This window comes from Apteryx mantelli, chromosome 21, assembly GCF_036417845.1.
Source record: "Apteryx mantelli isolate bAptMan1 chromosome 21, bAptMan1.hap1, whole genome shotgun sequence".
NCBI lineage: Eukaryota > Metazoa > Chordata > Aves > Apterygiformes > Apterygidae > Apteryx > Apteryx mantelli.
The window spans coordinates 6,302,466-6,323,100 of record NC_089998.1 but is presented as its reverse complement, the minus strand read 5'-3'; the positions used below and the strand labels follow the sequence as shown (position 1 = coordinate 6,323,100).

At 57.7% G+C, this 20,635-nt stretch overlaps 2 protein-coding genes across 2 annotated transcripts in view; both read left to right on the top strand.

Annotated features, from left to right (window-relative positions):
- The window catches only part of HMCN2 (hemicentin 2), a 56,258-nt gene that overhangs the window by 19,727 nt on the left and 15,896 nt on the right, over positions 1 to 20,635 (top strand). The window contains exons 24-44 of the mRNA XM_067308989.1: positions 6,113 to 6,221; positions 6,701 to 6,870; positions 8,259 to 8,354; positions 8,768 to 8,944; positions 12,140 to 12,259; positions 12,588 to 12,749; positions 13,183 to 13,464; positions 14,096 to 14,263; positions 14,432 to 14,545; positions 14,753 to 14,839; positions 15,415 to 15,606; positions 16,075 to 16,248; positions 16,636 to 16,749; positions 17,092 to 17,234; positions 17,426 to 17,576; positions 17,811 to 18,029; positions 18,342 to 18,455; positions 18,584 to 18,771; positions 18,935 to 19,031; positions 19,886 to 20,047; positions 20,445 to 20,558. Coding sequence (XP_067165090.1) covers positions 6,113 to 6,221; positions 6,701 to 6,870; positions 8,259 to 8,354; positions 8,768 to 8,944; positions 12,140 to 12,259; positions 12,588 to 12,749; positions 13,183 to 13,464; positions 14,096 to 14,263; positions 14,432 to 14,545; positions 14,753 to 14,839; positions 15,415 to 15,606; positions 16,075 to 16,248; positions 16,636 to 16,749; positions 17,092 to 17,234; positions 17,426 to 17,576; positions 17,811 to 18,029; positions 18,342 to 18,455; positions 18,584 to 18,771; positions 18,935 to 19,031; positions 19,886 to 20,047; positions 20,445 to 20,558 — 3,153 coding nt within the window. The remainder of the gene's footprint in view (positions 1 to 6,112; positions 6,222 to 6,700; positions 6,871 to 8,258; positions 8,355 to 8,767; positions 8,945 to 12,139; positions 12,260 to 12,587; positions 12,750 to 13,182; positions 13,465 to 14,095; positions 14,264 to 14,431; positions 14,546 to 14,752; positions 14,840 to 15,414; positions 15,607 to 16,074; positions 16,249 to 16,635; positions 16,750 to 17,091; positions 17,235 to 17,425; positions 17,577 to 17,810; positions 18,030 to 18,341; positions 18,456 to 18,583; positions 18,772 to 18,934; positions 19,032 to 19,885; positions 20,048 to 20,444; positions 20,559 to 20,635) is intronic.
- On the top strand, positions 3 to 5,844 carry LOC136993888 (hemicentin-2-like). Its single transcript, XM_067309145.1, has 10 exons — positions 3 to 42; positions 415 to 687; positions 847 to 930; positions 2,459 to 2,650; positions 2,904 to 3,034; positions 3,127 to 3,274; positions 3,885 to 4,011; positions 4,142 to 4,296; positions 4,673 to 4,951; positions 5,510 to 5,844. Exons 1-10 carry the CDS (start codon positions 3 to 5, stop codon positions 5,842 to 5,844), a joined length of 1,764 nt encoding a protein of 587 aa, XP_067165246.1.

The following is a 20,635-nucleotide window of genomic DNA, read 5'->3' as shown; positions in this document are numbered from 1 at the left end:
GCATGATGCTCCCCAGTGCTCCCACCCTGGTTGCCCATTGGGGTATGTACATAAAGTCAAGCTCCTTGGAACAGGCCGTGCTGCTTGCAAGGCTGGCCAGGGTCCTGTGAGCGTGTGCCCATGGTGACTTAGCCTGAGATGAGAGAGGGCAGTTTTCTTGTGCAACTCCACTCCAGCACCAGCTCCTTCCTTGGGAATGGAAAACTTCCAGGTCAGCCCAGAAGGAACCTGTGGACATTTTTCTCATTTCTGTGCTGTCTCTCTTTCACTGTTGAGCTGAAACAGGGCTCTGCATACCCCTACACCCCTGAGAGAGCATGCTGGCTGTTGTGTCACCCAGGGGAGTTGCAGATCATGGCTCTTTACTTCTCCTCTCAACACAGTGTTCTCTTCCTTTCTTTCTTTCTATCCCAGTCCCACCACAAATCCGCCCTGTGCCCAAGGTCCTGCGGGTGCTGGTGGGTCTTCATCTGGAGCTGCCATGCGTGGCTCATGGGGACCCTGTCCCCCACCTCAGCTGGTCCAAGGATGGCCACCCCCTGAGTGTGGGCAAGGAGGGCTTCCTGGAGGGGCCCGATGGGACGATCAGCATCGAGGACGTGCAAGTCTCCAACTCGGGACAGTACCGCTGTGTTGCCAGCAACAGCGCAGGGCAAGATGCCGCAGAGCTGGCTGTGGAAGTGCTGGGTGAGTGCCGGGCATCGCACTGCCCCGGGGTGGCCTCCACCAGGGCTGGGGCCCTGGCACCCAGCCCTGTGAGGCAAGGAGGGAGCAGTGGGTGAGGAGGGCTGAGTTTGGTCTGGTGGGGCCCTGCTGATCCTGCATTGGGGTGACTTCTCCCTGCAGAGCTCCCCTACCTGGAGGATGGTGCAGAGGTCCTGCTGGAGAGGGTTCTCCATGAGAACGTCACCATGCTGTGTCCTGCCAAGGGTAAGAGACCCCAAGTTGGGAAGGGTCCACCTCATCCTATCCTCAACTCTGCGCATGCAGGAAATACTTACCCATAGGCTAGCTGGTGTCCTTCTCCCCCTTCCCTTCATTAGGGGTGGTGTTAATTTGGAGCAAACGCTCCCTCCTGGGTTGTCCCCGTGCTCGTGCACTCCATGTATTCCTTGCTGGAAGAGGTTCAACAGTCCTTGCTCCTGTCTGGTTGGGGACCGCCAGACTGCTGTCCGGGCAAGGAATGAGGCGTCTCAGCGGCTCCCAGGTCTCTGAGGAAGATAGTCTTGCTGCCTTCATGGCAGATCAGTAGCACCACTGATGCTCTTCCATTTTCTCCTTTGCAACCCCTGTGCGGCTCCTCCACACCCTTCGCTAGGAAGGACCCTTTAAAAATAGTTCTTCTTCAGCCCATCAGGTTCTCCTGGGGATCCTGAGATCTCCTTTACAGCATCTCCAACATGTGGAGTGAGTGCACAGAGGCAGGCTGTCCCTTGGTCTCCTTGAGTGCACGGTGTCCTCTCCTTGGCTGTTCCAGATGGGTTATGTTCCTTGGTCCAGTTTTGGGAATGAGCCAAAATCCTGTACAGGCATCTTCTCTGCTTACCCATCCTCACTCCTTCATTACTACCGTGCTCCCGTCCTGCTTTCTTTGGGCTCAAGTCTGAACCCTCGCACTCACTGCTTTGGTAGCATACGATGGAGATGGTGCAGAAATAGCTGGTCTGCGTGAAGCTAGCAGGAATGTGCTGAAGAGCCTGTTCATGTCTGGGCAGCCTGTGCAGAGCTGGTGTGCATTATGGTCCTGCCTCCCTGTGCCTTGTCTACAGCTGCCTGCGCTGCTTTCCGGCTGCTCTGGGTGAGGAAAAGCCTCAGAGCCTGCAGCAGCAGCTGGAAATGAGGATCCAGCCTTTTTTTTTTTTTTCCTTTCTTTCTTTCTTCCCCCAGCACAAAGAATGTGCCGTAAAAAGCGGTCTGTGGGTTGGGTGGTGGTGGCTGATGCAGCCGTAGCTCTGCACGTGGCAAGCCATCTGCCTGCAGTGCCTGCGCCTGCGGGCACCGCCGGGTGCTGGGCTGCAGCGCTGCACAAGGAGCACCATCGTGCGGCTGCGACGCGCCGTACAGGGGACGCCGGCGGCAAGGCCCTCGGGGCTCCGCGTGTGTGGATGAATCCTACGGGCAGCCGGGGCAGAGACGAGAGGGGAGCGCATGTGTGTGTGTGTGGGGGGGAACCTAGATCTGTGCTGTGGGGAGCTGTGCAGACCGGGAAGGGGGATGCCCTTGAGCAGTCATGGGATCTCTGAGGAGGAGCAGGGAAGTGCGCTAACTATTGCCAAGCGAGGCAGCACAATGGTGAGACCTCAGGCTCTGAGTGTCCCGATGGTCGATGTGGATTTTTACAGACATCCCCCCTCCCAGCATGTTGCACAGCTGTCCAGCATGGATGGGAGACAGGGCACCTATAGCTGTTACGAGGTGGGGTGCTCACGTGAGCTCCCGTTGCCTTGCATACACGCAGGGACCCCCACACCATCCATCATCTGGCTGAAGGACTCAGTGGAGGTGTTGAGCATCATGCCAGGCGCTGTGGTGCTGGACGGGGGCTCGCTCATGATCCGAGCCGTCCAGCCCAGCGACAGCGGAGATTATACCTGCCTGGTGACCAACGAAGTGGGCTCCGTGAGCCGGACAACCCAGCTGCTGGTATACGGTATGCTGGCCCCCCTTGGGTCCGGGCAGGGGAGAGCATTCCTACGTGAACCTGGCCGGGTTCTGCTCCGTGTCCCCAAAAGGGGGTGAGTGCTGTCCTTGCCACACGGGTGATGAGAACCACTGGTGGGGCTGGGCAGCGGGGCAAAGCAGTTATTTTCTGAGCTGTGTGTGGGGAGCTGGGGACAGAACAGTGAGAAAGCCACACGTCATCTCGAGTCCCCACGGATGTCACTGCTCTTGCTTTCCTCCAGCCCCACCAGAGATGGTGGGAAGTAGCCAGTGGGAGAACATTTCTGTTGTGGCCAGCCAGGCCCTGACGCTGGATTGCAATGTTTCCGGCACCCCTGTCCCCACTGTCACATGGTACAAGGATAGGCAGCTGGTGAGTTGCTGGAAGATGGGGATACAGGCTCATGCCTTTCTGGGGTGTGGAAGCTGTCCTTGATGCCTCCTTTCCTCCCTCTTTTTCTGCAGGTGAGTGAAGTCAGAGGCATCCACTTCCTCCATGGGGCCCAGGCCCTCCGCTTCCCCAAGGTACGGAAGGAGGATGCGGGGTCCTACACCTGCAGAGCTCAGAACAAGGTCGGAGAGGCCCACAGACACTTCACCCTGCTTGTTCTAGGTGATTCAGGTCCCCATCCCCCTGTCTCCAGCAGGAGCACCCATGGGGTCAGGCTGGGCTTCAAAGAGTGGAGGGATGGATCATGCAGCAGGCTGGCCAGAGGCTGACCTGTCTGGGTTGGCTGATGGTCCCTTGGGCCACTTCCAACATGCAAGTGACCCCAATTGGCAGCAGTAGTCCTCTATCTGGGCTCTCCTGAAGCCCAGAGATGTACAGGGTAGAGTCTGGGGCCACTGAGCACGGCTTTGTTCCCTTCCCTTTGGAGTTTCTGTGCCCTGTCACCCTGTGCCCCAGCGTTGCAAGGCACTGGTTAAAATGACCCTCCAAATGCTCAGCCCACAAACTGGCAGGGCCCTGTGCTCTGCGTTGGTTCAAGTGCCGGTCTCTGGGTTTGAGAATGGTAGGAGGCCCTGGGTGGTTGCATTGAACCTACTGTTGTCTTCTGTACCCATTCTGCCACCTTGTCTCCTACAACAACAGCACAGAGAAGTGAGGAGGGTGGCAAAACCTGAGTGTGTCCGATACCATCCCAACCCCGGTCTTTGTGGCTTGCGGGGAGCCGTGCTTTCCTCCTGCTCAGTCTCCTCTGTTCTTCATTCCTGCCCCCCAGTCCCTCCAACAGCGCCAGGGCCCCAGTGGCCTCACAACGTCTCTGTGCTGGTGGGCTCCGAGGCAGTGCTGGAGTGTCGGACCTCAGGGGTGCCCCCGCCCCAGGTGGAGTGGCTGAAGGACGGGCAGTAAGTGAGCCGCGGCCAAGGCTCCAAGGACACTCCCAAGACCTCGTACCATTGCTCCGTACCCTGTGGACTCCATCCCCTGCTGTATGCTTGGTTCTGACTTTATTTTTGTACCGTTTTCTTCCTTGAGGCCTCTCCCCACACTGGACTCTCACATCCAGCTCCTGGAGGAGGATCAGGTCTTGAGGATTGAGGACAGCCAGCCAAGTCACCAAGGGAGGTATCAGTGCTTAGCATTCAACCAGGCTGGCCAGCACAGCAAGACTTTCCAACTGCATGTACTGAGTAAGTTCCTGGATGCCCTTGGCCTCCTTCATGTCCAGTTCCCTAAAACTTTCACCTTCCTGGCTGCCTCTGGGAAAGACCAATGTACGAAAGTGGTATATTGTCCTCTTTGGGAGTGGCTGGGCTGGGGTAGACAGGCCAGTGTTGTAGGCAGCCAGGATACCTGTCCTTGTGGGTGGATTTTGCTCCCATATAAGAGATCCTGTAACAACCTGGCATGGTAAAGCAAGGTAGCTCTTAGGGCAGTAGGTTTCAATGCATGGGGGCATACAGTATTCTGAGTTACAATTTGAGGCCCTTGGGAGCAGCCAAACAGCCTGCAGCAGTGGGTCAGGATCTCCCTGTGTCACATCTCCGCCTCCATTTGCATGGCCAGCTCCCCCCTCCATCCTGGATTCTAACGAGACGGTGGAGGTAACGGTGCTGCTGAATCACTCCAGCGAGCTGCCCTGCGAGGCACAGGGCTCGCCGGCCCCCAGCATCACATGGTTCAAAGACAGGCGTCCGCTCGTCTCTGGCGCAAAGACCACCTACGTTAGAGGGGGGCACATCCTGCAGCTGAACATGGCCCAGGTGGCAGATGCGGGGCTGTACACCTGCCGGGCCACCAACCCTGTGGGCACAGCGGAGAGGGCTGTGAGGCTCGAGGTTTATGGTAAGGCTTGGTCCCTTCACTTGATGTGCTTGTGAAGAGGAAGGCAGAGGAGCTGCCCTTCACGGCCAGCTAGGAAGCATCTGCGGCTTGTTGGCTGGTGCTTTGCTTTTCTAGAGGGACCATTTCTCTGTTGGTCTCCTCTTCAGCAGCTTTGTGGTGGCTGTTGGCTATATTCAGCTGTGTTAGTGCAGATGTAAATGCGTGTTTCTGTTTCTGGGATGGTCTGTGAAATGGCAAATGCACTGCATGATATCGCATGTTTCTGGGAAATGGGCTGACTTTGGGAGCTAATTTCCCCAGGGCGAACTCTCTGCCCTTGGCTGCTCTGGTTCACCCGTGGCTCTGAGTTTCTACTGAGCCAGCTTGCCGTCTCCCTGTGGGCTGTGTCCTGGTGTCTGCTGATGGAGCCTGACCCAGCTGGAGGTGGCATGTGCACCCAAGGCTTCCCAGGGCACAGCATGCCTGCCTTCCTGCTACCGTAAGCTTTCGAGACAAAGCCACAGCATCTGGGTTGCGTACTTTGTACTCACACTCCCTTCGTCTCCTCTGCCCCTGCAGTGCCACCAAATATTGATGGCATGGCTGATGAAGAACACATGGTGGTGGTGGGCCAGCCCTTGGAGCTCCAGTGCTCGGCCAGTGGCAACCCCCTGCCCGTCCTGACCTGGCTCAAGGATGGGCTCCCGCTGTCCGACAGCACTGGGACCCTGCTTCTGGGAGATGGCATGCTGCTGAGAGTTGAGCAGGCTTCAGAGAGCTCGGCGGGGATCTACACCTGCTTAGCCAGCAGTCCGGCGGGCGAGAGCGTGGTCCAGCACACGGTGGTAGTTCAGGGTATGGTGTTTGGACCCTTGCAGCAGAGCCTGGGTTGGTTGGAGTGGGGAGCACAGTGATTTATGGAGCAGCCAGATCTGCTCCTCTAACCATATCATCTGAGAAGGGAGGGGTGTGTGTGTGCAGAGATGGTGGCCTAAAACTTCAGCTTCTTTGAGAACAGAGAAGTGTGCAATAAGTCAAATTCAGCTCCAAACTGCTGCAAGTACTACTGTGTCCTCCAAATCCCCAGCTACTCCTGCTTTCCCAGAGCAGCGTCTTCCCCCATGCCAGAGTTTGAGGCTGGTTGGAGAGTGGTCTTTAGCCCGTTGTCCTCTTTTCTCCCAGCTCCCCCGCAGCTGCTGATCAGCGATGGGGAAAGGCACATGACGGCGATTGCCAACGACTCCCTGCAGATTCACTGCCACGCCACGGGCTTCCCTGCGCCCCAGGTCCAGTGAGTACCGCAGAGCAGCTGGGGGAGCCTGCCTCTACCACCCTGAGGTCCCTTTAGGAGCTATGTAAGGTCCTAGGGATGCTCCACAGCTGGACACACGAAGCTGTGCCAGTGATCGGGAAGGGGATCAGGATGAGTGATGGGGACCCCTGGCTTGGGGTGTCCCTTAGGGCACAAGCACAGAGCTTCCCCTTTGGGAAGTATCTCCCACTACCCCCTCACCCGCTCCCAGGGGATATATCCAGTAAAGAGAGGGAAGTATCCATCAGAAGAAGCCAGACAAAAGCTTCCTACAGTGACTTCATTAAGGGAAGCATCCATTTCTGTTCCTTGCCCCTAGGATCCTGTACTGCCAGCCCCCTTTCAGGAGATACCCACATAGTCCTTGCTGTCAGTACCCTGCTGTACTCCAGGTCCCTCTTTGGTGGACAGAAACAGGGTGTGGGCTGAGGACTTGCTGTCTGCTCCCCTTGTTTCAGGTGGCTAAAGAACGGTCACCCACTGGACGAGCTGGATGAAGTGGTGGTGTCTGAGGATGGCAGGACCCTGGTGATTCCCCATGTGGGGCTCAGCGACGAAGGGCTCTATGTCTGCCAGGGCAGCAACGAGGCAGGAGGAGCCCAGGCAGAGGTGCGGGTATTGGTGCAAGGTGAGCAGAGCATCTGGGGAGAGACCTGCTACCCTTCCCGCACACTGGGGAGAACGTGGCTGGTCAAAGGGGTGGACAGGGAGAAGGAATGGAAAGCACTCATGGATGCTTCCTGGTAGAAGAAATCTCCCCAGTCCCACTTTGTTTTTCCCTCCCCTGGCTAGAGCGCCCATCGGTTAGCATCGTGGAGGGAGAGAGCCTCAGCGTGGCCCTCCGGCAGCCGGTGACTCTTCGGTGCCTGGCCACTGGCACTCCACCTCCACAGCTCAGCTGGTGGAAGGACGGGGTACTCTTGCCAGCCACAGGCCACCTTTTCCAGGTAGGGAGGCTGTGCTTGGGATCAGGGTCAAATACAGAAGTGCTGATGCAGAGCTGTGCGCCGTGGGCTTTTCTACGGCAGGGTCTGAGCTGAAGCACTGGTGCTGGGGAGATGGGGCACACGGGTGGGATGTCGTGGTGGGGTTTTGCATTCTCGGGAGCACACAGGCCCCCAGCTCAGAGTGGGCTGAGGACACAACAGCTAATTGACATGGCATCTGCTGCATGCTTGCTGGGCAACCCCTGCTTTGTTGGCCGCTGGACTGGCCCAAAGTTTGGAGGAGAAACCCAGCCCTGGGATAGCAGGTGTGGGAATGCCAAGCTGGAAAGGCACATCAGAGATCTTGTGAAGGATTCTGGTGGGGTAGGTGAGACTCCAGCGAGTGAGGGAGTAAAGGTCCCCCTGTCCTGTTTTGAGCAGAGGGGGCTGGTTTGGGCTTGTGGGTGACTGATGCTAACTGGGAATCCCGTCTCCTGCCTCTAGATTGAGAAGGCTGACTTGATGGATGAAGGACTCTATTCCTGTGTCGCAGTGAACCCCGCCGGGGAGGACAAGCAAGACGTGATGCTGAAGGTTCTGGGTGAGAAACCAGGCAGGGAGCTGAGATCCTGCCAGGATGAAATATCTCTTCCCGGGGGACAAAGTAACCCAGAGGAGCAGGGCCATAAATCCTGATCCTCTCCTTGCTGTCCTTCCGCTAGCAAGGCTGACTCGGTGAGCAGCAGTGGCACTGCGCAGGAGTTAGGCGCACCCCCGCCAGCGTCCTGCAGCCCCTCACAGACTAGGCTTGAAGCCTCGCAAGGGAAAGTGAGGCAAAGGGGTTTGTCCAGGTCTGGGCACCCACCTGGGGCAGAGTGAACCTGGGGATGAGGGTGTCCTCTCTGCTGCTCCATCCATCACGTAGCAGTCCCAGAGTACGGAGCAAGCGCAGCTGTCCGGCTCCCAGTCCGTTGCTCTGTCGAGACCAAGGGCATGCTGCAAGCCCTCCGTGTGCGTGGCCATCTCCCCCTGCACGGCCGCAGCCGGTGCGGGCCGTGCAGAGCTGATGACCGTCGGTGCTGGGTTGCAGTGCCTCCAAACATCGAGCCTGGCGAGGTGAACGTGACTGTCCTGGAGAACGCCACAGCGTCCCTGCAGTGCTTGGCCTCCGGGGTGCCAGCTCCTGGTAACTCAGTCTTCTCCCTCGGCTCTTACTTGCTCCTCAGTTTTCCTTGGGCTCCCCTTTCCCCTGACAAGTCAGCATCCCTGTTTCCAGCCCCTTGGCTGCTTGCAGACACCTTGGCGACTGCTGGGCGAGACGCCGGATACTTGTTAGGGAATAAAGGTGTCGGGGGCCAGCTGGGAAATTCAGCCCAAGCTTTGATGGAGGGTTGAGCCTGAATCCCAGTTTTCCAAGGTCTGAAACCCTCGTCTCCTGCGTACCACACTAGAGTACAACGGGGGGACGTGCCTGAGCTGAGGACTAAGGGGAAGCCCCGAGGCACAACGTGCCCCTGAATAATGAAGGCCGCCTGCCCTGTCGGTGAAAAGGGAAGGCAGCCTTGCTCCTTCTAGCTCAGCTCTCCGCTTCCCTTCCAGACATAGCCTGGTACAAGGGGCCTGAGCAGCTCTTGGCTGGGCCAGGCCTGGTCCTGTCCAGAGATGGGAAGCACCTGGAGATACAGCATGCCCAGACCTCCGACTCCGGGAGCTACCGCTGCGTGGCCTCCAGCATGGCTGGTGGTGCCGAGATCTGGTACAGCCTGCAGGTGACCGGTGAGTCTGCTGCGAGGGCCGCAAGGACTGTAGATGTCCAAGAGGTGGGTGCTGCCTCCGGCAGCCCCTCATGTGTGCACAGGGCCAACGGGTCCATCCCAGCCCATGGGTACCTGCTCCTCTATCTATGGAAGATGGTTTTAGTGGAGACCCTGTTCTCTGCCGTGACTGCAGAAGGCAATGCCACCCCAGGGGGTTCCAGCCATGAACCCCCCCCCCCCCCAATGTCCATCCCAGCTAATATCCCAGAAAGCCTGAGCCCTAAGGGCTGGTCCACCTCGTGGCGCTCTTGCTGCGCCTCCTGCCTCGGCCACCACCCCTTCCTTTCGCATCCCCGTGTTTCTGGTGATGCTCAGTGCTTGCTTTGGCCTCCCCAGTGCCCCCACGGATCACGTCTGGCCCCAGCCCTGTGACAGTGGTGATGAATGAGCCGGTGCAGATGGAGTGTGACGCCACGGGGGTCCCTGCCCCGGTCCTGCTGTGGCTGAAGGACGGCAATCCCGTGCCCAGCATGGTGGCGGATGGGCCACAGGTGAGACTGCCTGAAATGGAGCTGCTTGCTGGGAATGTCCCTCCAGGCCGTGCAAAGATGTTCTCCTTCCCCATTCTGACTTTTAAAGACCACGTTGCCAGGGCTGAGTGGATGCAGCATTGCCCAGACCTACCCCTGCGCTCGATCCAGGGCTCTGCACGGGAAGCATGAGCTCTGCGCCTGGGCTGGGCTCCCTGGCCGAGGAAGGGAGCAGTGAGCCTGCCGCACGGAGGACAGGAGGGCCTCCGGACGCGGCAAGGACAGGCTCCGGGCAGGCTTATGCCAATCTGTTTCCCTGTTCCTCTTTGCTGGCTTGCAGCCCAGCTGGCTGCACGGTTCTGGTTTTTCTGCTCATCTGGGCTCTCTCTGTTTCCGGGCCCGGGGGGAGCACAGATCATCTCCGGCGGGCGCGTGCTGTCCCTGCCGACCGCTCGCCTCCTGGATTCGGGGACGTACGTGTGCGTGGCCAGCAGCGCCGTGGGAGAGGACAGGCAGGAGGCCGCCCTCGAGGTGCGGTGTAAGTACAGCCCTCCCCGTGCGCCTGCGGCACCGCCAGGGCCCCGCTCCCTCCTTGCGACTGCCGGCTGCGAGGCTCGGAGGCAACGTCCACGACTGCTGTGGGTCCCCTTGAACAGGCTGAGGGGCCGTGGGGCTTGCTCCGCCGTCCCACGGCGAGCGCACAGAGGTGTCAGGCGCTTGGGAAGGCGGAGGGATGGGGCAGTGCGGCTGGGACACCCCAGCTGAGCGGATGGTTTTGGGAAGGCGTTTCCCTGTTGATCCCCTCTGGGGGTGGTTGTTTTCCAGTGCCGCCCACCGCCCTGGGCGAAGAGCAGAACGTCTCCATCCTTGTCAACCAGTCGGCGACCCTGGAGTGCTTGGCCCCTGGGGTAGCTCCTCAGGGGTCCCGCTGGCTGAAGGATGGGCACTTGCTCACGCCAAAGCCGGGAGTGCAGCTCTCTGCAGAGGGGACCACGCTCCAGGTGATGCTTCAGAGCATTGCAGAGGTTGGGAGGGGAAATGGGGCTGCCAAGACCCTCATCCCCCTCATGCCTGTCATCGGGAGGTGGCAGATGGGGATTGGGGGCCTCCCTTCCTATTGACCACAGTTGTTCACAGCCCTGTCTAAACCCTGAGCCCGCTCCTCGTCCTGAGCCCTGATGACTTCAGCCAGCACCAGCCCAAAATCTCTGGCTGGCTGAGGGGCCGTGTGGGCTCCAGGTCTGCTGCAGAGCATCTTAGTGCCATCTGCCCCAAGGAAAGCCAGGCAGAGCGAGTGCTCCAGTGTTGCTTGTTGCCACAGATCAAGAGAGCTGACGTGCAGGATGCAGGCAGGTACACGTGCGAGATGTCCAGCCTCCTGGGCCACTTGGAGAATCACTACAACCTTGATGTGTGGGGTAAGGGAAGTTTCAGCTGAAATATCCCATTAGAGGAAAACATAATACATAAACACACATATGTGTGTGCATGTATGTGTACATATATATATGTATGCGTATATACGTATAATATGCAGCTGAGGTAGTTCACTGGCTTGGAAAATATTAAGCCCAAAGGTTAATGCTCTGCAAAATGATGCAGCTGGAGCTGGTAAGGAATCCCCTATGAGAATAGGCATCGGAGGGAAAAAGCCAATGTTTGCATGAGCCTTCCTTTGGGGGGATTTCAGTGATGATGGGGAAGAGTTGTGTTTCTAAAATTTGACAAGAGAGTAGAAATATTTCCTTGCCATTGCCAAGGAAATTGTCACTTCTTTACGTTTGGACAATACAGAGGCTGCTGGAAGTATTGACTCCCTTCCCTCCCCCTACCCAAGTCTGGAAGATGCTAGTGGTGGTTCCCAGGCTGTTGCCAAGATGGGAACCAGCTGTTTTTGCTTGCTGAAGTCAAACATCCTTGCAGCTTCGCAGCCGGTGCAGCACGTCCTCGGCTAGCTGGAGAGCCGAGGCAGGGTCTGGCTTTTCTCAGGGATGCTTTAGGCCAGTTGGTGGAAGTCCTGCAGGCAGGTAGCCAGGGAATGGAAAAAATCCATTTCTCCCGATATGTGTTTGTTCTTAAAATCCCTTCCCAGGGAAATGTTTGCATGTTTGGCCTGGTGTCCTGGCTTGGGTGGATTGTTTGGGTTCTGCTGTTCTTTGTTTTTCGGGCGTTTCTGGGTGTTGGGTTTTTTCTTCCAAAAGCTAATATCCCTCCTGGGAAGGAGTTACCGTTTTCCAGCCAGCTGTAATTGTAAGCAACTGAAAACAAGGGCTGATAATGGAAAGTGTTAGCTAACCTTCACAGTGAGTAGTGCTGCCTAATAAGGCTGTGTCTGGCCAACCTGAGCTTGGCCTGATTGTGTGGCTGGCGCGGGATGCTTGGTCGTCCTGTGCTGTAGGCCATGTGCAATCAAAAGTGTATCTCATATTTAATAGCTGGAAGGTCAATATTATCATTTCCACATGGATCCAGTGCAGAGCGGTAGTGACTTGCATAAGACCCAGAGGAGCTGTGATTGACGGGTAGCGGGCAGAGCCGAGTCCCCCATGGGGCTCGACAGTGCCGTTCCCCGAGCACATACGGCTGAGCCAGCTGCCCTGGCATCGCGCTCGGCCTGTCGTCCTGGCAGCTGTGCCCGAGGCCAGGTGGTCAGGGAGCTGCTCCTCTTCTCTTGTGTCGTGCAGTGCCCCCGTCGTTCTCCTCAGCGGAGCCTGCTGCCGTGTCCGTGCTGGAAGGGCAGGTTGTTCAGCTGGCCTGTGAGTGCCATGGGATCCCGTTCCCCACCCTCACCTGGTGGAAGGACGGTAGGGTCCTTTCCTTGAACTTCATCCCACCCTACCCAGATATTGACCCACCCCAATCCGGGTCCTTGTAGGTGATGCCTGTTGCATGGGATGGGAGCCCCTTGTGCTAGCAAACACTGGGCTAGATTTTGAAGCTGGTTTCAAGCCTATTTCTTGGGTCTTCCTGCTCCTAACATAGTTGAGCATAAAATCACTGCACACTGGTCTCCTTGGAGCAAGAGGTGCTTTACTATGAGCAGTATCCAGCTAACCCTTAGATGCTTATGGGTAGGGAGCTGGTCCTGCTGGGAGCCTGAGAGAAAGCTGGTATTCCCCCTTCCTTGGGCAGGCAAGCTCCTCTCCACCAAGCCGGGGAGCCCGGAGCTGGTCTCTGCAGGAGGGAGGATGCTCTACATTGAGAAGGTGCGGCTGGCGGACAAGGGGTCCTACACGTGTGAGTGCAGGAACGCTGTGGGCAGCATCAGCAAGGAGTATCGCCTAGGGGTGCATGGTGAGTCAGGGAAGGTGCTGGAGACATGGGACTCTGCATTGGCAGCCATGGATGCTCCTGCACATGGGTCTCTAGGCTCTGGCACTGAGGCCTGCCTCTCCCAAGCTGTATGTCTGAGCAAGCCACAATCTGTCTCAATCCAGGGTCCGGCTGGACCCAAAAGTTCACAGCTGTTGTCTGCTGCCTTGGTCTTCCTGGAAAGCATGGTGCCAACTGGGTTGTCTTTGCCTTTCCAGCTTCCTTCTTGGCTCCAAATTGGTCTCAGCTTGTGTTCGCTCCAGCAGCCCAATTGTACTAATCGCACCCACTTGGATTTGCTTTGCCTTGCTGCTGCTGCCACCATTGTACAGATCAATGGGCTTTTATTTCTGCTTATGTAAGAGCTAGGAGTTCTTACAGCATCGCCTCTGCCCTGTGTCCCTCTTGCCCACAGCGCTGCCAAGGATCCAAGGCAGCAGCAAAGCCCTGAGGAAAGTTTCTGTGGTCAAGGCTGGTGAGACGGTTTTGGAGTGCGAGGCCGTGGGAACACCACCGCCCACAGTGACATGGGTGAAAGACGGGCAGCCTGTGGTGAACGGGGACGGGCTTCTCCTTACAGACCAGGGGAGACGGCTGCGCATCCTGAAGGCAGAGGTCACCCATTCGGGACGCTACGTTTGCCTGGCAACGAATGCAGTGGGGCAGGAGGAGAGGGAGTTTGACGTGGCTGTGCATGGTAAGGATGCAGGCAGGGGCTCGCTGCTGGGGTGTGTGGAAGCAGGTAGGCTTGAGAAGGCTTGTGATGCTCCACTGCACATCTGGTGGAGCATGAGAGTGGACAAGAAGCTGACAGGCAGGAGGGTCTTTGAACAGGAGGGAGAAGCTCCAGGCAACATAGTGGCAGAAATGGCTCCCTCAGCCCATGGTAGGAGTTTTGTTTTTTTTTTTGGGGGGGGGGGGTTGTTTTGTTTTCCCCGGTGTCAGCAAAGACGACTGTGTCATGCTTTACAAAGTCATCTGCTTTCCAAGGACTCAGGGAAATTTTGTGGGTCAAGGAACCAAGCACTTGAGCTGGAAAAGGAGTGAAGCTGCTCAGGGCATGTGGCTGTCTCGGTGTTACACCTGTAAGCGTGGGCTTGGGCATGCAGGTAGATGGCACCTACTTGCTATGGGTCACCTGTCCCATAACATCTCTGAAGTCTACAGCCTTGGGAGATGGTAATGGTCTTTCTGGGCTTTTGTCCTCAAACTATGCAAACATGAGGATGGGAACAAGTAGGGTTCTCAGTTTGCCCCTGTTGGCTCGCTCTTCTGCTCTCTTGGAGGCTGCTTTGCAAATGGATGTTCATGCCTTCCTGTCCCTCCAGTTCCTCCTGAGTTCATTCAAGGATCAGGATCAACAACCAACATCAGCGTGTCTCTGCATAGAGCACTGACGCTGACCTGCGAGACCTCCGGTGTTCCCCCACCCATTGTCACCTGGTTCTGGAACAGCTCTCCCGTCATCCCTGGCGAGCACACGCGTGTGCTCTCAGGTGAGGCCCGAATGCTGGACACAGCGAGGGATGAGAGCTCTGGGGTTGCGTTCTGCCCCAATGCTGATGGGTTTACATGCAGCAGAGCTCCCACAGTGCAGGAGCACTGCTAGGATGAGCAGGTGCCCTGGATCAGGGCCCTGAGACCTCTTTGCATCATGTTTTCAGGGGGCTGGATGCTGAGGCTCCCTCGCACACGAGCCCAGGATGGAGGCCTCTATTCCTGCCTGGCCAGTAACGTGGCTGGGGAGGCCAGGAGGGATTTCCACGTGGAGGTCCTCGGTAAGGAGGGGGTCTCTGCCTGCTGCAGGACTTCTGGTGGGGCATCAGAGCTTTCACCCTTGCACAGACAGGCAAAGTTAAGACTTGGCATGTTGTTGGGAGCTGCAGTCCCAAGTCTTTCGTGCCTTAGCATGTGAGCTAAGAGGCTCTTGTTTGACCCGGCAAAGCTGGCCAGCTGCTGAGATCCCTGATGGCTTGTGTTCCTAGTTCCTCCCCGCATTGAGAGCATGGATGAGGAAGAGGGCGTCAAAGTGCCCGAGGGTCAGCCCATCACCTGGTCCTGCCTGGCTACAGGTGAGCGTTGCGCAGGGGAATGGGAGGTAGGGACAGGCTGGAGAAGGGGCTGGGAAGCAGCCGACCCGAGTCTCCCTTTAGTGCGTGGAGCAAATGGACAGTGCTCCATATGGGGTTATTCATCTTTTCGGAGGCCTCCCAGGCTTCTGTTCCAATCAATGACATACTAATAGCTAAGACTGGCTGAAGAGCTTTCTTGAGATAGTTCCTGGCTTTGCAATTGGGCAGTCCGGGAAGTGCTTTGGATGCAGGGGAGGGTGCCCGCACTGGGAGCTTGTTCAAGGACGTAAGCGTCAATCTTTCCCAAATAGAGCTAAAATTCCTATAATCTGGTTTCTCCTTTGGCGATGGGAGTAATTAATCACCTCCTACTCAGGACAGTTTTCTTTTCTCTCACTGGCTCATCCAGCAGCCTCTAAAAAACAAATCCAGACTGTGGTAATTCTGGACGTGGACCTCTGTCCCTGCCTCTCACAAAGGCTCCAGAGCACCAGCTTAGTGACTTCACCCAGGCTGTGTGCAGATGCAAAAAAAACTTTGCACAAAGGCTGAAACCTGCTTTCCACTCTGCACAGGCAACCCCCAGCCTAAGATCACCTGGCTGAAAGACGGTCATCCCCTGACTAGCGGAGACACCTACTCCATCTCCCCTGATGGGTCTATACTGCACATCACCCAGACCGCCCTTTCTGATGCTGGTCGCTATTCCTGCGTGGCCTCCAATTCTGTGGCAGATCAGACCAAGCACTACCTGCTAAATGTTTTGGGTATGAGATGCCTTTGGATAGAGGCAGTGTCGCAGGTGTGAGTAGGGGACATGGACTTAGAGGGCTTTTTAAGGGTCTGCCCCAGGTAGGTGGTGAAGATTTCTAAGCCTCACAGCCTACAGCATGAAATGAGGTCCTGGGCCAGTTACAAAACCCTCATAAGACTTGTGTGAAGGGACATAAGGGGCCCAAGAGGATCTCTAGTCCATGGTCCATCTCTGATGGTGGCTGGCGGGAGTGGGGAGCACCTCTTCTGCTACATCCCCCAGGTTTCTGGGAGGCAGCAACAAGGGCAGTGACTGCTGAAGTTGGGCTTGCGGCTGTATGTGTTGCGCATTTTGCGTGCGGTGGTCAATTCAGGCTCCCTGAACTGGGGTCACGTTCTATGGTGGAGGGATAAAGCATCAGGAAGTCTAACGGGTGCTTATGCTAACCTCCTGTCACACAAACAAACGTCTGCCCCTGCAGTCAGCCCCATGTTTCCTGGAGAGGTCCACGATGCCACCACAGAAGATGTTACCGTGATCATCAACAACCCCATCTCCCTCATCTGCGAGGCTCTGGCCTACCCGTCTCCCAACATCACCTGGCTCAAGGATGAGGTTCCCCTCGAAGCCTCTAGAAATGTTCACCTGCTCCCTGGTACCGCACCAGTGTCTGGTGACTCCGTGCGACCGCGGACCCCTCCTGCTGCATGACCCGGGGGTGGGAGTGGAGCCTTTTCTGGGTCTGGCCACGGTCTAGGGTGGTAAGGAGTCACTACCCTGTGGTAACCGAGGGGGCTTGGGCCGTTGGACAGATGCTGCTGTCTCCTGCACTGTGTTGTCTGATATTAGCTAGAGCCTCCTCGTCAGCTTTGGTGAGACAGCCCTGATTTTCATAGGCCTGGAAACTGGGCTTCAGAGGGTATTAGGCTGCCTTGGGTCAGGTTTGCAGCTGATCAGCAGGTGCTTTAAGATGTCCTCTTGTGCTGTATGGGACTAGTCAGCTGTGCGGGGGGAAGGCTCTCAGTACTCCTCCTTTGCCCAGGTGGCCATGGGCTGCAGATCCTGAATGCCCTCGAAGAGGATGCAGGCACGTACAGTTGCATCGTGGCCAGTGAGGCTGGGGAGGCTGTGAAGAACTACACCGTGAAGGTCCTGGGTCCGTAAGCTCTCCGTGTCCTGCATAACTCTGGTTGTAGCCCTACAACTGTAACCCATGGCACTGCCCCTTCCTTCCTTTCCAGATGCCTCACCCCGGGCCACTGCATTACCACCTTCCCTCTTGCAGTTGGTGCCATCTCTGTCACACGTGTACCAGCATGTGGTCTCAAAAAGCTTCTGGTCTAGCTCTGAGGAGGGCAAAGAGTACTGTCTGGGGCATCCGTGGCACTCTGAGGTGCTGCCTGTCACTGTGACTGTCAGGGTGCCGGTCAGATTAGGGCAGAGCAAGGGCATTAGAGGGCTATTCTCTCACCCCAGCCACGCCACGTGTCCCTACCAGTTCCTCCTTGGATTGCCAAAGATGACCCTTCAGGGGAACTGGCTGTGACAGAAGTGAAAACCAAGGTCAACAGCACCGTGACACTGGAGTGCGAATCCTGGGCTGTGCCTGAGCCGACCATCCAGTGGTACAAGGATGGGCAGGTGAGGCCCTAACCACGGGCAGGGAGGAGCTGCCAGTTCTGGAAACTGCCAGGTGGATGGAGGGGGAAAAATACCTTTTATAAGCCTGGGTAATCTCTGACTTGCTTCTGGATGCTTCAGCCCTAGTGTGTAATCCTCCTCCCTTCTTTTTTTTTTTCCATCTTCCTTTGGGGCTGGGGTTCCCACACCAGCTCCTGGAAAGTGCTGGTCACCTCCAGATCCTCAGCGAGGGGCAGATCCTTCAGATCAAACCAGCTGGCATCTTGGATTCAGGGCACTACACCTGTGTTGCTACCAATGTTGTGGGTGAAGATGACAAGGACTTCAGTGTGCACATCCAAGGTGAGCTGAAGTGGGACACCAGCCAAGTGACCGTCCTGTGCCCAGATAAGTGGGTGTCTCAGCATGAGAGGTCCTTAGCTGGGTCCCTTGTGGGAGAAGACTGAGGGAAGCTGGAAGGGGGTTCATGTCTGCTGGAAAATGTTATCTCATTAGGCCTGAGTCAGGTGCTCTGGTTGCACCTGAGGGGATGTGAGTCCTCCTTCTCTTCAGCTCACCACAGTGCTGTTCCTGCAGTGCCACCACTGTTCCAGAGGCCGGGGAGTGCCAACGAGGCCTTCGAGATCCTCTACAGGGAAGAAGACCAGGATGGGGAGGTGGTAGAGCACCGGCAGGCTGTCCTCGACAACCCTGCTGCGCTCTACTGCGACACCAGTGCCATCCCACCTCCCCGGCTCACCTGGTACAAGGATGGAGAGCCCCTCTCCTCCAGCCAGGAGGTGCTAATATTGCTAGGTAATGGGCACGGTTGGCCGGCATGCGATTCGAGAGGGATGGGACTCTTGCTGGGGAAGTTTTCTGGAGCAGCTTTGTAGGTAGAGAGCATCCGTAGCACATGGTGGGGGTGGATCCTGCCCTCTAGCTCCCACCAGTATGCACGGCACTGTGTTACCGGGGCTGCGTCGGTGGCTGGGTGCTGCAAGGTTTTGAGCCTTGCGGAGGGGGATGCGGGAGGACCCCGAGGGAGCGTGCCGTTCCCTGAGGTGGCCTGCCTCACGTCTCCTGCATCGGGGAGCCCTCCTGCCCCAACCTTGCCCTGTGCCGCAGGGGGCCGGGTCCTGCAGCTCCCCGCAGTCCGGGAGGAGGATGCGGGCAGGTACACATGCGAAGCAGCCAACGACGCGGGGGAGGACCGGATGCACTACGAGCTGGAGGTGCTGAGTGAGTATGGGGAAAGTGGGGCCTGGCCTGGGCAAGCATCATCCGTGGCAGCAGTGATGGGCAGCACGTGGGGCAGCAGGGCTGGACGGGAGCCCCATAACTCCCTGCTTCTTGCCGCCCTGGCCCAGCTGCCCCCGTCATCCATGGGAGCATGGAGGACCTCGTTGAGGAGGTGACCGCCACTGTCAACAGCACTGTCCACTTGAAGTGCGAAGCCACTGGGAACCCAGCGCCTGCAGTTTCCTGGCTCTGGAATGATGTCCCCATTGTGGCTGGCCCACGGCACCAGCTCCTGGAGGATGGCGAGGTCCTGCAGGTCCGCATTCCCTTGGGCTGGGGAAATATGGGAGATGCTGGGCAGATGGGCAGGGCACCTTCTCCCCTCTTGCGGAGTGCCATTTCCCTGAGGGAGCCAGGCAGCTCCCCAGCTTGCGGGGAGCCCCTGCAAGCCTCAGCAGGGCTCTGCTCCTCCTTTGCAGGTGGCGGCAGTGGAGGTGGGCGACACAGGCAGCTACACGTGCGTGGCCGAGAACCCGGCTGGTTCTGCCGAGAAGCACTTTGCCCTCACTGTGCAGGGTAAGTCCTCTCGGCTGACCCTTCTCCGGGCCACCGCTTCACCTCCTCGCCTTCTCTGCCAGCTCAAGTCCCCCAGCGAGCCCTTGCCAGAGCCGTTGCAGAGCTCGCGTGGCTCCTGATCTGCTTGACTGCCTTCCTCCCGCTGCACTTCCCACCCTTCCTCCATGCGCTGCGTGAGGAGGCCAAGGTGCAGGGGGCCTGAAAGCGAGCTCGGCTGCCAGTGGCCAAAGAGCTGAGGCTGCACTGCTTGAGGCTGGGAAGGCACCTGCAGGCTTATTGAGGTGCATTGCCCCAGAGGGCAAAGCAAATTCTGCTCGCAAAACCTGCCATGTGCCTGCAGCTGCCCTCGGGAGCCCAGCAGCAGCGTGCTGGGGTCCGACCGCATGAGGCTCTCGGTGCATGTTTCTTCCTCACGTTGTTTTGGCAGGAGCGCTTGGGCCATCGCTGCCTTTTAAAGCCCTCCTCTGCATCCCCAGCTCTCAAGGTTCCTGGGGAGCAGGGATTGGGGCTTGCTTGGCGTTCACGTGTGGATGCCTGCCTTCTTGGGTGACCTTTGAAGAAGGCAGGGGCCAGATGTTCGCTTTTCCAGCAGCGACGGTGAGCTGGGAGTCAGTGCTTCCTGCTGGGGTTGCCTGGCAGCTGGGTTTCTCCTCTTTCTGCCCATGCTTTGCTTGCTCTCAGATGCTCTTCCAGCATCTGAGCTGCCCTGTTATGTCCCAGCTCTCCTGCTCACTGCGGATGGGCTGCAGCAGCCCGTGCCTGGTGTGTGCACGCACCACCTTGGGAAGCATGAGCTCAGCCTCAGCAGTGATGGTCACCCTTTGCAATGATCTTTTTGGGGTGGGCCGGAGCAGAACCACCCCGGATCATGGGCACAAACCCCGAAAGCATTGACGGCATTGTCGACGGCAGCGTCTCGCTGGTGTGTGATGTCCGATCCCACCCGGATGTGGAGATTGTGTGGTACAAGGATGGCCGCGTCCTACAGCTTGGTGAGGAAGCGTTCGTCACTCCAGGTACGTCCAGACAAGTCCCCCAGGGCCTGGCACAGCTGCTAGCCCTCTACAGAGGACTCTAACTCACCTAACCAGCCCCTTCTGGATGCTGCGTGTAGGACTTCTAAGCTAAGACTTTCAGCCATAACCACGTGCTAACAACTTGCTGCCGAGCAATCTTCCTCTCCCAGGAGGTTGCATCCTGCAAACTCTAAGCTGATGCTCCCCAGGAGTTCTGCACCTTCTGCTGCTGCATATGTCAAGGCCTCGAACCTTGAAGAGACACTTTGGCTCCCTGGTGCCTGCTGCATGGAGCTTGTGCGGCTGGCAGGGGGATGAGCCGGCTCATGAGCTTGGTGTCTTGGAGTTGTGCCCGGCTTCTGCCCGACCCTGACTTGCTGCTCTTTGCTTCTTCCAGGCTCACGCATCCTGCAGATCCCCCATGTGCAGCTTTCCAGCACAGGCATATACATGTGCGTGGCTCTGAACGCAGCTGGCAGAGACGAGAAGCTCTTCATCCTCACTGTCCATGGTAAGCAGCAGGCGCTCGGCCTGCAGATCTGCCCACGCAGGCACTGACGTATTCCCTGCCTGCCCCGTCTCCTACTG

What these genes read in the sequence shown, in the direction of transcription:
- LOC136993888 (XM_067309145.1), top strand. Translation starts at nt 3, where the DNA reads ATGATGCTCCCCAGTGCTCCCACCCTGGTTGCCCATTGGG. An exon ending in CATGCTGTGTCCTGCCAAGG is followed by an intron (nt 931 to 2,458) that starts GTAAGAGACCCC and finishes GCATACACGCAG; the next exon opens with GGACCCCCACACCATCCATC. An exon ending in TTTCCAACTGCATGTACTGA is followed by an intron (nt 4,297 to 4,672) that starts GTAAGTTCCTGG and finishes TTGCATGGCCAG; the next exon opens with CTCCCCCCTCCATCCTGGAT.